At 41.1% G+C, this 15,545-nt stretch overlaps 1 protein-coding gene across 1 annotated transcript; it reads right to left on the reverse strand.

Moving 5' to 3' along the window:
- Positions 1–5,445: 5,445 nt before the first annotated feature.
- Positions 5,446–11,704, reverse strand: C6H11orf87 (chromosome 6 C11orf87 homolog). The gene is given in 4 exon segments (XM_028517567.2): positions 5,446–10,969; positions 10,971–11,017; positions 11,019–11,100; positions 11,560–11,704. Coding segments are annotated over 4 exon segments (912 nt in total). The 5' UTR covers positions 11,634–11,704; the 3' UTR covers positions 5,446–10,260.
- Positions 11,705–15,545: the final 3,841 nt, after the last annotated feature.

Consider the following 15,545-nt stretch of genomic DNA (forward strand, 5'->3'; position numbering starts at 1 on the left):
ATGCCTTCTTATTAATGATTAACTTTGTCCCCAGGTCATGACAGCTATGCAGCATCCAGGCCTGGATTGCCCTAATCCACAAAATAGAAAGCATAAATCTACTCTGCTGCCTCTACCTCCTTTATTTATAATCACCAGCTCCATCAATTCCATAACCTAACATGCCCTTATTCTTCATCCCCATCCCCACTGGTTTAAACTCTCATCATTTATTGAAGGATTATTACAGTTGCTTTCTATCTAATATCTCTATATCCAGTTCTACAACCATCATTGTATCTATTCTATGTACTGATGTGCCAGGCACTTTCCTAGAGACTAGAATGTTTAAAAACTCCAAATCTATAACTCTGTTCTATATTCAAAATTTCTCACTGACTCCCCACTGACACAAAAGGCATAATCTCCAAAGCTACTTTTGAAGGGCTCCTAATGTTCTGGCTTACTTCTCTTTCCAGGCTTCTTTTAAGTCTGAATATCAAAGTGTTCCCCAAATATGCACAACTGGTAATCTTTCATTCAGTCAGTCATACTAGACTGTCACCACCCCTAATTCAGATATCGGTCAGAAGTCCAGGTTGTTACCTGTTCTCCTGACCCATGGGTTATAAATCAGAGGATCCCTTGACCCCTTCCTTGGGTTTGACTGATTTGCTGGAATGACTTCCAGAACTCAAAGAAACAGGGACAACAATGTGCTTCCTAGTCCAAAGGGACAGAGCCTAGGCCCCTCTTAACCTCAATTTCAAATTGTGCTGTCAGACCCAGATTTCTCTGTCTACATATAAGTGGAATCCTATGGCTCCTTTTCTAAATATGAAAGATTATACAATGATCAGTTTGCATTAATTCAGCTTGACTTATTATTTATCTATGCTTTTGGACATGCTTTTCTTTCTGCTTAAAATGCTTTTTCTTCTTTTGGTAAACTTCTACTCATCCTTCAAAACCCAACTAAAGTATTATCTCCTTTAGAAAAATCATTCCTAATCTTCCCTTACACACTTAGTTATTACTAATTTTGTGTTCCCAAAGTACTTTTTAAATATAATTATTAGCACACTAGAACAGAACTGAAATATATCTGTTAATTAGACTATATGTTCCTCAAGGTTAAGGTTAAGGGTAGATTTTTACCCCTCTTCCCTACTTGGAGACTCAGTACTTGACACATTTGTTGTTCAGTACACTGAACAAGGCATCAGTACACATCAGTATATTGTCTTCTTTCCACAGGGCAGAGCAATGGAGGAAAAATTGGGACAACTGTAATTGAACAACAATAAAAATATCTACCTGTTCATTCACAAAATTAGGGGCTTGGGTGAAAACAGTTTAACAACCCCTTCTAATCAAACAATTTTTAATCAATTAACTGATATATTGTATGTTTTTTCAAGTCTTTGCTCAAATATGTTCTCAATGAGTCCTGTTCTGACCACGTTTTTAAAATAAAAGTCCAAAACTTCTGGCACACTATTTTCTCTCTTTGCTTTATTGTCTTTATAGCACTTTTCTTTTTATAACATACTCCTTAATTTACTTATGTGTTTTGTTTTTTGTCTTTCTTCCACTAAAACTAAATTCCTATGAGGGCAGAATATATTGCATATATATATAGTTTATTGCTTTATTTCTGGCATCTAAAATGATGGCTGACATATAGTTGACTTTCAAATGAATGACTATTGACTGAATGAACTCTCAACTGTTAGAGGCATAAGATTCAAAGGGATCATCTCGTCAACCCAGTCTTAAAATAAAATCAGTCAATGTCACCTAGTCAGCAGCCAATCCAGGGTTAGCTATGGGAATGTGGCCAAACAGTGGGGACTGCAGGCAACTCTGAGAAACAGAGCCATGTAACTTGAGCAAATGAATGATGTTACCTATGAGCCTATGAGTCTACAAACAGAATTGGCTCAGTGGACCCTGCAAATAATTCTGCCACATCATGGTCACATTCTCACCATACTTTGTGCATGTCCCTATAAGATACACTGTGACAGGCAGAGGGGATCTTAACTCATAGGGCAAAGCTAAATAAGTGTGTCTTCTAGCCTCTCATTTTTGGTTCTTCTGATAATGTCTTCCCTTTGGAACCTAGGGACCCTATACTTCCTCCTATCCTTTCTATCACAGGATCTCTAGAAGACTGATCCATACTGAGGCACAAAATACTGGTGACACCTATGATCTCTCTCAAGTGTATTTGACAGGGCTCTACATAAACCACTGGAGCCAAGCTCTTAAGTTAGCTAAGAACTTCGTTGGAACTTTACACAATGACAAGTAGAGTGGGGAGATGGTCTTTATGATGTCACTGAATTCCTGCCATTCAACTTGAAATAACCACTTATGTGTAAATAAGTGTAACTAATAAAATTTTATGAAGCACCTCCCAATGTTTATTAGTAAGTCAATCACTTTTTCACACTCTATCCTTCATTTTAAGACTTAGGTGTAAGGTTAGAGTAAAGGTGTAGGATATGGCATTTAGAAACAAAAAGTCCAAAATTGACCCCTTTCTGTGTGGTTTTACCAAATGATGGCCTTGAGGAATCATACAGAAAAGTCTATCCTTTCCAGTCCTGGGTAATTAGGAGGGGAGCAAAGTAAAGAATCAAATAGTGATTAAGGAAGGCAAATTCCAAAGTTTTTGCTCCCCTAAACCCTTGATTCAGGGACAAACAGCAATAAAGAGGTCCAGTGATAAGTATTCTGATAGGACCAAAGAGCCTGAGGATTTGGAAGGTAGCAGCTGCTTTGGAAAGTCTCCCTGGTTATATGAGGGGAGCCTTTACTGTAGAGAACTACTGTACTCTCCCTCCTATAGGAAGGCAGTGGCACTAGGACAGTGGAGGTGACAATAGGCAACCAGAAGTTCTCTTATCTCCCATTGTCTGAATAGAATGTACTAAGAGACTTAGAAATTCCCATTTGATACAGTTGGGGGGACACAGAGAGGCTTAGAACACAGCAAAATGGCAAAATCCTGCCCTTGAAACAGAAAAGCCTCTGTAGATTCAGAATTTGAGACTACATTCTTAACAATGTCCAAGATTATAGGCTTCACTGGTAGTTACTAGCTGGAACCTTCTTCCGAGGGGCAGACCATACTAGCCACTCTGCAGCCTAAATTAGGAAGAATTTCTTTAATACTGAGGAACCTTCCTTTTCTGCCACCATGAGGGAATATAAGTCATACCCAGACACCACCTTGGAAAGGAACAAAGGAAAGATGGAAAACTTGTGTTTGAGTTTTGTTAAAAGGGCTACTCATGTGAGAAAAGATGAATTATAGAAAAATTGAGAAGCCACATTTGCTTCGAATATTTGTATGTGAAAGGTGAGTATTTTTGCCATCTTAGTGCATTTGAGGGTATTTCCCAGAACTTTTGAGAGTCTGTGTGTAGCAAATGTTTGCACCATAGAATAAATAAAAACCTCTATACTAAAATTAAAAATCTTGAGTCAGAACCATGTCTCAGAGGTGATTTGCAGATGGAGATAGAAGATGGGGAGCAAAAGGTAGAAAAAAGGGGTTGGGAAAACATCACTAGAGCCCACTCTTGGTCTGTAAATTTTTGAAAAATAGAGCCAACTTTTCAAAGGGAGGCCTAAAACTATCAGCATTGATTCAAGATTAAGACATATTTGGAGATGGTATTTGTGAAAGGAGAAATTGGACTTTAACAACTAATCAGAAAGAAAACACCCAGCCAGTATTTCATCAATTAGGTCCATCCAGGGAGACCCAAGGAGTCAGTGAGTAGATCATTGTCAGTCTGGTGAGAGCTAGCTAAATTAACATCCTTTTCTCTCTTGAGTCAAACAGGTGAGATTAGAGAATACTTACCTCCTGGGAGTAAAGAAGACCATGGTTAGAGACAGGGTTGTGGCACTAATCCATAATTTCTGCTGCCTTTAGATTTAGATAGCTAACTATTCATCTCCACTGCAATATTCAACATTCACTAGAAGTTTATCACAGCTCAAGGAAACATTTTCAACACACAATCAGACTAGAGCGTTGGGGGTAGGATGAAGCAACAGGCCAGTATTGTGAAGAGACTGTACCTTCTCAGACACCAAATTGTGATATAAATTAAAAGATTCCATCAGTATCCAGATTTTCTAGCCAAACTTGGAGATATTAGGTGTAAGTTAAGAGAAAAACAAATATAGAATAATGATCAAGCATTCAGCTTCTTAGAAAAAGGGAGGGTAGGAATCATGAGTAAATGTCCTTTGCAGAAAAAGAAAACTTTATTATGGTAATATAACATGTTTCAAATATCTTCCAACTTAGGATTCCTTATGAATAAAGTTATCTCTAGTCTATCTCCTACAATCTGTCCAGCTGCTATTAGTTGGACAGGCTGAAGTTATAAAGGAGGGGATGAAGTCCTTTGCAGAAGTAGGATAATAGCTATGTAGTAAGAGGAGTCTCGGGTAGAAAAAAAGGGGGGGGGCAATAAGATTCTTGAAGTCTAGAGCAGTTTTGATTAAAAAAATAAGTCAAAAGAAAAATGAGATAGGCATCTGTTAAGGCGTTCATTATTCTCTTCTCTACACAGAATGATGAGTCCAGAAGAAGAGGGTAGCACTTCATACACATCTAAATAGCTTTGAATATGCCCAAGGATTAGGGCCAAATGACAACCCCTCCCCTGGAATGTATTAAAATGGGGCTCCAAGTCCTCAGAAGAACTTCTTCATGGCACTATCTGACATGGAGCAAGACTAGAAGAACTGAAGTGGCAATGGGAAGTAAATAGATGAATGATCCTGAGCTAGAACCCATACCTTGCAATAGTAGGGCCTTGGTATGTAGGGTATGCAGAAGTTTCTGTGAGAAGGGGATAAAGTGTGAAAGCAATGCTGGAATTAGAGATGGCAGGGGAAAGGATGTATAGATTTCTGTGGATGATGACTTTGATATAAGGATAAATATCCACGGTCTAAGACTACATTGGTGAATGTCAGCATGAAAGCTGGATAGAGCAATGGTACCTCAGACTATAAAGCAGTCCCAATCAGCTGCTTTTCAGCAGAAATTTATATGAATCTAAGGTTCCCTTCCTCCCCTAACTACAACAAAAGCATGCCAACTATATGCTTCCCCTATATACCTGGTTATGTTAGAGAAGTACAGGCTGGGAAAGAAGGAATTGGAGAGACTAAGTGTGTGACCTAAAGAGCTTGAGCATCTGCCTGAAAGGATTGCTAAATCATTCTACTTCACTCAATTTATTAAGTTATTCTAAAATTTATACACTTCCCATTTCTCAGATGTAGGTGGTTTGTGAGGAAGGTCAGATGAGTGAGAGAATTTTTTAAAAAAACTAATTTCTTTGAGTATCCAGGGGCAATACAATGAGTACTTTGTAACCCTGCTATATTGTAAATTAAATCAATAAGGAAATAGTGTCCAAAAAGCCATTTAACAAGAAAACTTTTTATTGATAGAAAAGCAAAACAAAATTTTCATGAATTCTAGTATCTGTTTTATTATGTTTCTTAGATATACTTGAGTTCAAAAATCAGTTTTTCTGTTGTTCTTGTTGTCATCATTATTGTTAACCTCTCTATAAAAACAACTCAATGAAATCACAAATCCCTGCCTCAGATAGGATCACCTTAATAAGACATTGCCCCCGATTAAAGTTAATTTAATTCTTATCCTTAGCTAAGCATTCCTAAATGGCACCAATTGTATTATTAGGTTGGTGACATTAGTAAGTATTGATGTCAAGCCATCAAAGTTGTTTCTCAAATGTTACTAAATAAATCAAAAACCAAATTAGAATCAGAATAAATCATTATTCAATCCAATGATTAAATAAATACCTCTCTATAGATAGGTCAGCTCTTTTTCATGTGAGCCAAATATCTACAAGCTACAATCATTATTTCCAACAAAGGATGGCCCAGATAAGTGGCTTTTCAGATTCATATTCAAAGTTCAGATTCATCTGGGAGTGGACCTGAGGAACCTGACCATATTAGATTAAAGTTTCTCATTCTAAATTCAACCTACAACTTTCACATGATATCAGCTATCAACTGTTCAACTGTCACCCACAGAAATGAATTTAAAACATAAGTCTGCACAATGGAAAAAATGGAATTTTAAACATTATCTAATTAATTCAATGGAAAAGTCAGATGCCAAAGTTTTTAAAACTAATTTATCCATATTTTTCAGAAAGTACTCATCAAACTAAACATATAATGGCCATATTTTTACTTTACCTTTAACTATGCAGATATGTTTTATTTCCATACAACATATAGATTGAGAATTTAAAAAACATGAGCAAAAATCCAGGTTTGTGGTCTAGGTATCCTAAACCTTTTCTAGATATTATTGCTTTCTATCTAGATATTTAGACCAATAGATATGGCCATAAATTCATTATCATTGCTACATTTGAGTCACTACCTATGAAAGAAAGCTTATCTAATTACCAGTTCCCGAGCCAACCAGGACTCTCCCCTTTCATTAAATAAAGAGAAAAGTCACTTAGATTTGACCCCAAAGAAAAAAATACATGCATATACCTGACTTCTCAGGATCCTCTCTGGAAAAGAGGATGGAACAACTATTTCGTTTCCATCTCATTCTTGTAATGGCAGAAAAGAGAATACAAAAAGTCTATTGTAAATTTGTACAAAATGTATGTATATATAAATACATATCTATGAGTGTATATAAATTCTAAAGAAGATTATATTCATCTACATCTTTAAGATTCAGAGTCCCATACAGTTGACATAATTGTATCTCTCTCCAATTTTCTCATTTTTAAAAATAATAAGAATCAAGCATGCCACCTTATTAATACTGAATAGAAAGTGCAGAAGTTGAGCTATAGCTATAGGGATTTGAAGCAATTAGTTTGACGGGACATCAGTGAATAAAATCTTTAAAATAAATTTAGCTTTTTCCAGATTGTCATTTGTTTCATAGGCATGAAATCCAAAACTCCCTGTTAGTAGCATCCCAAACTCCTTAGACTATCAATGGAGATCTATAAGAAGCAATGCTTTAAACAGAGTCTGTGCAAATTGCTTGGATATGTGCTTCTTTCAATAATTTGATGGGATGGCATTACTAGAATTTTGTGTAATTCTCTATCTCATAAAGAGTCTCAAGTGATAACACCAGAAGCTTAGGGTTCTGAGTATATTAAACTCAGCATGAAATTTGACTCACAAACCACATTATCTTTACACAAAGCAGTATTAAAAATATTAAGCCATAGTCAATTAATGGAGAAAGTCATATATATTTAAAAGTGCACAATAAAACTTATGGATATGTGCCCATGTTTAGAAGTATTGAATATTTTTAAAACAGTATATATAATGCTTATTTCTTCTGTTTCATCTATTCCTTTAGGGAAAAGATTACATAAGACAATTTCATAATTACCCCTAGAGTGTACAGGTTGCTCCTTGGAGGGGGATTATTATTGCATGCCTTGAATGTACTATGATTCATAAGGCAAGAATGTATGAGTGGCTTCAGCACCAAGGAAATAGAATCATCATCCAGCATTGCTCACAACAGAACATCTTATTGCTTTAATAAAATGGGGAATTATTCGCTGTAAGGATTGCACCAAATAAGGGGAGAAAGTAATATTTATGCAGTTAATGTAGCTCTTTGGAAATGAAGAAGCTCCCTTCTAAGTCCCTGATTCTATTCAAATTTCAAGTCCAAAAGTCATTCTATAATAAGGTATTAAAGAGCTACAGCCAGATGAGGGTGAGCTACAAAAATTAATGGATGTTCTTCTTCGCAGTGCCTTAGTCATTCTGATGTACAATGTATAACTCTGATGCACTAAAGGATTCCCTAGTGGCCTGAGGGAGTTAATGCACTCTTTTATCTATTACTAGGAAGTGACTAAGGCACTGGGAAGAATCTGGTTCATTGTTTAATATATTGTATCCAAAGATTATACTTGGTCTTCCTAATATTACAACATGGCATGCTTAAATGACAATCTTCTGTGCTTCAGGAGAGGACTTACGTGAATATCTAATGGGTGATTAAAATTAAAGTTATTAAATTATTTTTATAAAAGGTGCAGACTGAGCTTGGGTAATTTAATAGATGACCTAAAACCTCAGAGGTAATATTTTCTCTGGGAAAAAGCACATATGCCTGGAACCAAGACAAAGAATCAAGAACTACTAGTTACTCAAGAGAGGGATGTACTTGGCGGCACTGTTGCCTTACTCTTTGCAGGTTTGTAAGGGCTCTTTTATTTTAGCTTTTTGCTGTACATCCTCATTCATACATTTTCCAAATGTTTGAATAGCTGTCAAGAATTTGTTTTTAAGAAAAGATTCCACTGCATATAATTAAGATTGTAATATGCTTCTGGTTCCCACCACCATCAGTCCAGGGGAAACAAAGTGGTAAATAACCATAGGTGGACTCCATTTCTAGCACAAATAACATTGCCTGGCATTAGAAGAGAGAACAAAAGAAATTGATCTTCTTCTCTAGCTTTCTTTTTTATTCAATCTTTCTTCATGTATTCACTGAAGTTGGGTAAGCCAGACTCATAAAGAGAAAGAGAACCCTTTCTTTGCCACATCTCAGATGCAAGCACAGATTCTAAGTAAAAAAGCTGCAAATATTCTTACCCTACAAGTATTACTGGGTTTAACTTGTCTTTAAATTTGCATGTCCTGTCACCCAAATTGCCCAACATCCCCACCAGTCTCACCTCCAAACACATACAGTGCAAGCAAACAAGCACACTACTGCCTCCAGGTGGTAGTTGCATGCAGGGAGGACTACAGGCACTGTTTAAATATTAACCATGTTTAATAGATGGCATTCCTGCACATCCATTATTTGTTTGTTTTCTATTGTGGTTGATTCTGTTATTCACAAAAAGAAAAAATAAAACATATGTGTTATCTTTTTATAACAGTCTACTACAGAGTAAGATACAAAAGCACACTTCTGGAAACAGCAGAAGCCAGGCCTACCCCACTGAATTTCTCACCCAGTGATAACCATTATACCAACAGCTGGAAATTAAGAACAAGAATATACAGTTTGTAGGACTTAGAACACAACTATAGTTTGTTTCTGTATTTGTTACCAATATAACAAATATATAACAAAGGTGCACTTGTTCTAAAAATTAAACATTCTGATTTGGTTATATACTGCATTTTCAGTACTGGGCATTACCTAATACGTTTTTTTTTTTTACAAAAAAAGTAACTTATGCAATATCTGATATTAAGAAACTGACGGTGCACACAAATCCGATTGTAGAAAAAGAAAGAAACTAATAAAAAAAAACAAAACTAAAACAGACACTTTCCAAAAAGCCCCTCCTTCACCCGCACAACGAAGGAAAGTAACAATTTTGGTGAGACCATGTCAACACCAGAACTGGCTGAATAGCCACGTCGAAGGTGTGCAGGTGGGGGTGGGGCGGGGAGTTAATGCAGTAGCTAATTTTATACTAATTGAAGCATTTTTAATGCATTTATGGTGGGCTAATGAGGGACATATCTAAAAGCAAATTAAAATACCTAGTCCTGGAAAAGGGAATGGTTACCTACGTGGTGAAAAGAGGAATGACTGGAGAGCGGTACCTGTCATAAACGTTTTTCTGGGACAGTCTCTGTGGCCTCTGGTAATCCTGGTGCTTAAAGTAGACATTTTCTTTATAGTATGCTATTGCCTGAGCCTGGCTGAGGGTAGGAATGGGGAAAGGAGGGAAGCTGAAGGGAAAGTGAAAGCCTGAGGGGTGGAGGGGAAGGAAGGTAACAGAACCTTAACCTGACAGCTATGTACAAGACACCGGGCCCCCTCCACTCTCTTTGCTCTAGGGTCAATGCCTGTTCTATAGTATTTGGTAGCTTGTGCGGTTTCTCCTCCTTGTTGTGGGGGGTGCAGGGTGGAGAGGAAGGACGCATCCTTCATTGACAATGAGAAATTATGTGATTTGTCATGCGCTTGGATTGTTATTAGTATTATAATTACTATAAATATTAATAATAAAGTATTATTATCAGCGTTATTTCTTCTTCCGAGACTTTCCTTGACCAATATTTACAAATACCGCACAGTGCCTCGGCGGAGGAGAAACAGTAAGGGGAGGACAGTGAAGGAAGGAAGGGAGGGAAGGAGGAAGGAAGAGGAAGGACGGGGGGAAAGCGAGGACGACAAAGATGCTGGAAACAAAAAAAGGGGAGAGGTGAAGAGCTAGACAATCAGGACAGTACCACCGTTTGCAAAAGGCCCTCGCCAGGTGTGTCCAAACAAGAAGAGGCTGCGTGTGCTCCTTGCGGACTGGGGGCCGGTGGTGGAGGTGGAGGAGCATAGGGATCCTGGCTCGGGAAGCCAGGGGACAAAGAGGAGGAGGGCACTTTGGAGGGGTCGCAGAAAACGGAGTCCTGGGGTTGCCTCTCCAGTCGGGTTTCTTTTATGTGGGTTGGGGCCTGGCCACCGGTCGGGGACAGGCCCCTGCCGCCGCGGTTGCCGCTGCAGTGATCCCTCTCGTATTCCTCCTGAGCCCTCTGCATCTTCCGCTTCTTCATCCTACGCTTGTGGATGTGGAAGGTGGAGAGGGACAGCACGATGAGGCAGAAGATGAGGGTGACCAGGACAATCAGCACCAGCGTGGAGGAGAAGGACTGGAAGATCTGCTGTCCCACCTGCGTAATGCAGGTGCCGCTGCCTGCGCCCGGGCCTTGGGCACTCGCACTGCCGCTGGCGTTGGGGGGAGCAAAGGTCCGGTTGAGGAGACACGGCGGCAGCGCCAGCCTCAGCTCCTTGGGCGCCCTGGCACTCATCAGCGCTGGGCTGGGAGGGGCCGGGCCCACCAGACTTCCTCTCTTGGGCACACCGTTCCTACCCGCCAAGAAGAGGACGGATCCCACGCCACCCAAAACTGCTCCCTGGTGTGGGAGTGTATGCGCAAGAGCGAAGGACTGAGGGAGCCACTGCGGGAAAACAAGCCGTCAGGGAAAGAGAGTGGTACCCAGGATATCCTCACCGGACCCGCTTGGAACGCGTGTCCGAGCGCCCTTTTCCTTTGCCAAGGCACCAGGCTGCAAAGAGAACAGGCTTAGTTAGGATCCCTGTCGCTGCCCAGGGGAGTGCAGAGGACAGGAAGAATCCGCCCAACTGCAAAGGAGCCCTCTGGGCACACAGCCTCCGCGGACGCTGCCCGTATTCTCCTCAGCCAGAGGACCCCAACCCTCCTGACCCTGGCCGCTCCCCGGAGCCGCTAGCTGGGGCTCGCGCCACTGTCTGGGAAGGGGTCTGCGCCGGCACCTCGGAGATGAGGATTACTCAGCAGATAAGGCAGACTCTCAGCCCTCCACAACTTTCTAATTACAATAGACACACTGCCGCCTTGGAGCGCGGTCCCTGCTTTCCCGAGCGCCGCCTCTGCTCTTTCCTGCGCCCTGTCAGCGGTTGTCTACGCCTAGATCCCACCCTTCCCAGCTCCCACCCCCGGTTGCCCAGCGGGCTCCGGGTATGCAGTTATCTTCCCTTCCCTCCACCTCCCGACTCTCCCTTTCCAGAAGGCGTCAGATCCCTTAGGTCCCATTTCCAAGGCGGGTCGCTGGCACCACATCCCACTCCACCTCTAGCCACCACCTCGGCTGACGTGCAGGATCGCGCTCTATCCTTTTTCCAGCCTTTTTCCCTAGTACCTCCCCACCACCACCACCACCACCACCACAAAAAAAAAAAAAAAAAAAAAAAAAAAAAAACTAGCTGAAGCATCTCTCAGCTAAAGCACACCCCGCAAACGCCCCATTCTCCCCATCCCCCTGTACCCCCCTCCCACTTGACAGTACCCTGCTTCTTTCTGGGGGTGAGGGGCTGGAAATAAAAGGGGGGGGAGGGGGTTCCCGCCTGCAAAGTTTGGCGAACCGACCTTCTCTCTGCCCTTCCCAGACCCAGCCTGAGGGTCCCGAGACTCTTCCGCAGGACCAGCGCCAAGTACACCCGCAGCGGGCAGCAGAGCTTTCCTTGCCGCCCTCAAGAGGCGACTGCAAACTGTTGCACTGCGGAGCAGCGAGGCGGCCCGCCAGCTGGGGCTGGGCTGGACCAGGGGCCGAAGCTGTGGTCAAGAGTGTCTGCGCAGGCCGCTGGGTCTGCCTACCCAATGGTGCCTGGCCACCCTGCCACCCGGCTGCCCGGAGCCTTTAGCTGCACCGTGTTCCTTACCTGGGGCTGCCGCTGGCTGTAGGAAGGGAGCCCCACGGCGCGGCTGCAGTAGCAGCTGCGGAAGGCACGGAGTGAAGGGGCCAGAGACCAAGCCGTGCAACCGCCGCTACCGCTGCCGCTTAGGAGAGCTGAGCTGGCAGCCTATTGCCAGAGAGGCCGGTGACGTCAGGCTGCCACCGCCAGGGCTCCAAGCCACCCCCAGGCCCCCACCTCACCCTCATACCCCAACGTCTTGTCCTGGCAGAGCGATCCTCTGCCACACCGGTCCCAGTTCCCTGCCCAGAGGCTACGAGCAGCCCCCACACTCCCACCCTGTGAGCAGCCCACCTTCAGAGCTCCCCTGTCTAGGAAGGGTTGAAGCTTCAGTTCTCTGGCTGCATAATTCCTCACCCTCAACCCTTTCCACTTGGTCCCAGGAACTCATTTCTACACTCTATAAATCCATCTTCTCTCAGGCCACACATTTTTCAACCCCAGCTGTTGAGACTCACCTCTCTCCCCAGTCTCGCTGATGCTGGCCTGGTTCTGAACAGAAACTGGTACATGAGAGAGTTATGAAGGGCAGGACCTCAAACACAAACTTGAACATGTATTTAACATCAAATAATCAAAATTAACTGTTTTCCTTTCCACCAGAGTCTCCAAGTTATCTTTCCACCTGACCCATGTCTCTCCTCTCTTCCCTCACATGCACATCTCCCATTCTAAAACCCACTCAGTGCATGAAACACTCCTCCTATTCTGACAAAACATTCGTGAGCACACACAGCACACATGAGACCTGCACAGCAGGGAGACAGAAAAATCACTTAGAGGAGTGCAGATATGAACTGTCCTATGACAATTCTCAGTATTGTACCTCTTACAGAAATACCCCTTCATTGGCCTATGCGTTTAAAGTGCTCTGTGCCTTTGCTGTCTGTCCTATTAACCATTGCCTTAGAACTCCCTGAAAGAGTCTTATCATCCTGCAGGAATATGGACAAAGACTAATCAAATCAATTGGTTTAAAACCCTTGGGAAAACATAAATAGTGTCTTTGGTTACAGTAGCCACCTGCAAAATGAAGTATTCTCATTTTTCTATTGGAGAAGCCAGCTTGGAACAACACATAAACATGTTGTAGAGTCTTAGAAGGCACTTAGGTGTGTTATTAAATGTGCATTTTCTTCTTCCCTCCTGCTTTTTGTTCTTCCTAGCATTGAGTCTAACACAGTGACCACACAATACTTAACTTGCTAATATGTTTTATTCCTGCTATGCATCAGAACTGAGAGATAACAGGAGTGACTGACTCCACCTAGCTACTTGTATTTGCAAGCAGAGGGTTTTGCAGGAAAGAATTTGACATGGGGAGAAAAGGTTGTATGTCTGTGATCCAGGCAGGAGGCCCTTCTTCTCACCCTGTGTTCAGATCTAGTCTTATTCCAACTGTTTCTTTTCCTCTCCTTGCCTAAGACTTTTATATGGAGTAAGAAATATACTATTTCTAAAAAAAATTCTGTTCCCATTTATTTGAATGAAAGTCACCAGTTTTTTCTTCATAACTGCCTCAATCTTTTTTTAAAAGCATCTCTATATAAGTGGAAAGTTCAGTATATGCTGAATAATGCATGATTGCTCAGAGAATGAATCAATGCCCTTGGCTGCCAGAGTCACACAGTTAATGATAGACAATGACCCCAATGCTGGCTTAGCTTTCAGGCCTGGAATGAGGGCTCCTAATGTCCTGTAAAAGCCACCTGCCCCATGTGGATGTTCTGGCTTTGATGGACTCAGAGATGGAATGGTGAGACCCTTGTTTTACTGTGATCATTAGGTGAGACTTACCCATTGACACCTAACACATAACACCCCATTTCTGTATGCTCACTTTGCTCCTAAAAAGTTGAGTCTAAACATTTTGTAAAGTAAATCCAATTCTGAACACTTCAAAAAAGGAACTGGCTATTTAAAGAGACACTTTAGGGAAAAAAACTGTCTTGTAAAGCAAAGAACTTTTACATAAGACTTAACTCTCACTAGTCTGTTTTCTAGACTTGGAGAAATGAGTTACTGGGTTTTCTCATGGAGAAACTTACATGCCTTTATAATACATTGTAATCAGATGACAATATCTATGTAACAGAACACCTTTTGCAGACCAAGCTTCTAGGACATGTGATGAGCCTGCCATTATTCTTATTCTTTTGTTATAAATAATAACTCTTTATTATGCCAGGAGTGCTAAAAGTGTCTGCACAATTTTACACTTCTTGGTCCTAGAGAACTTGCAACCTATATCAGATGAATGTGATCCACAAATCAGTGGTATTTAACTGAAAGTGTCTTGGTAGATTAAAGACATCAATTTTCAGGCCTTAATCTCAGCACACTTTTTTTCTTTTTCAAGAAGAAGCTGTAGGCTAATAATTTATTCTTACTCAGAGAATGAATGTGCTAAATACATAGACTTGGATGTCACTAGGTAGTGCAATTCAAGCACTAGAAATGGCAGTGACAGCAAGAATTGACCCCACTGAGTTACTTTATGATTTTGGTACATCTGGCACAATGGCAAGGCCTCTTTCAGACAACAGATTATCACTGTTTTTGCCACCAGACTTCTCAAGCCACATTTTTAAGAGTGGAGAACCAAGAAGCCTCTGATATTCCCAGGCTCTTCCCTTGTGATGGGAAAGGCACTCTGAACACAGGGCCATTCCAAATATTCAGTAATATATAATGCTTGCTCTCAAGTTCGATGAAGGATCTCTAGCTAGCTTAGAGAGAAGTGCCACATGGGTTCCTGGTACAACAATCCACAAACTCATTGAGTAAACAACAACAATAAATGCTGCCATTATTAATATTATTTACAAAATACTTACTATGTTCCATGTTGTACTAAACTTTATTTATATTGGCATTAATCCCCAACATAATCCTGCAAGGTTATATTTTGCCAAAATACAAAATCATTTATTTATTCATGTATTCACTTATTTTGCTCAAGAGAAATCTTTAAGTACTTGCTATATGTCAGGTGAGAAAACTAAAGCTCAGAATAGCTAAATCCCACACCCAAGTTACTTACTAGTGAGTATATTCTTGGGATCAAACTCAAGGACACTAATTCCAAAATTAGTATTTTTTTAAAGACTACTGGTCTCTCTCTCATGCACACACACACACACACACAGATCTTTATTTCTACCTTTATTTTGATTTTTATCTCTATCTCTATCTACTTCTGATTAGGGAAGTGTAAACAAATAAAACTAGACTAAGAAACAGAATTCTTTGGTTCAAGCAGAGGAGGGGGAATGGAAGA

This window comes from Phyllostomus discolor, chromosome 6 (genome assembly GCF_004126475.2).
Source record: "Phyllostomus discolor isolate MPI-MPIP mPhyDis1 chromosome 6, mPhyDis1.pri.v3, whole genome shotgun sequence".
In the NCBI taxonomy this organism is placed as follows: Eukaryota; Metazoa; Chordata; class Mammalia; order Chiroptera; family Phyllostomidae; genus Phyllostomus; species Phyllostomus discolor.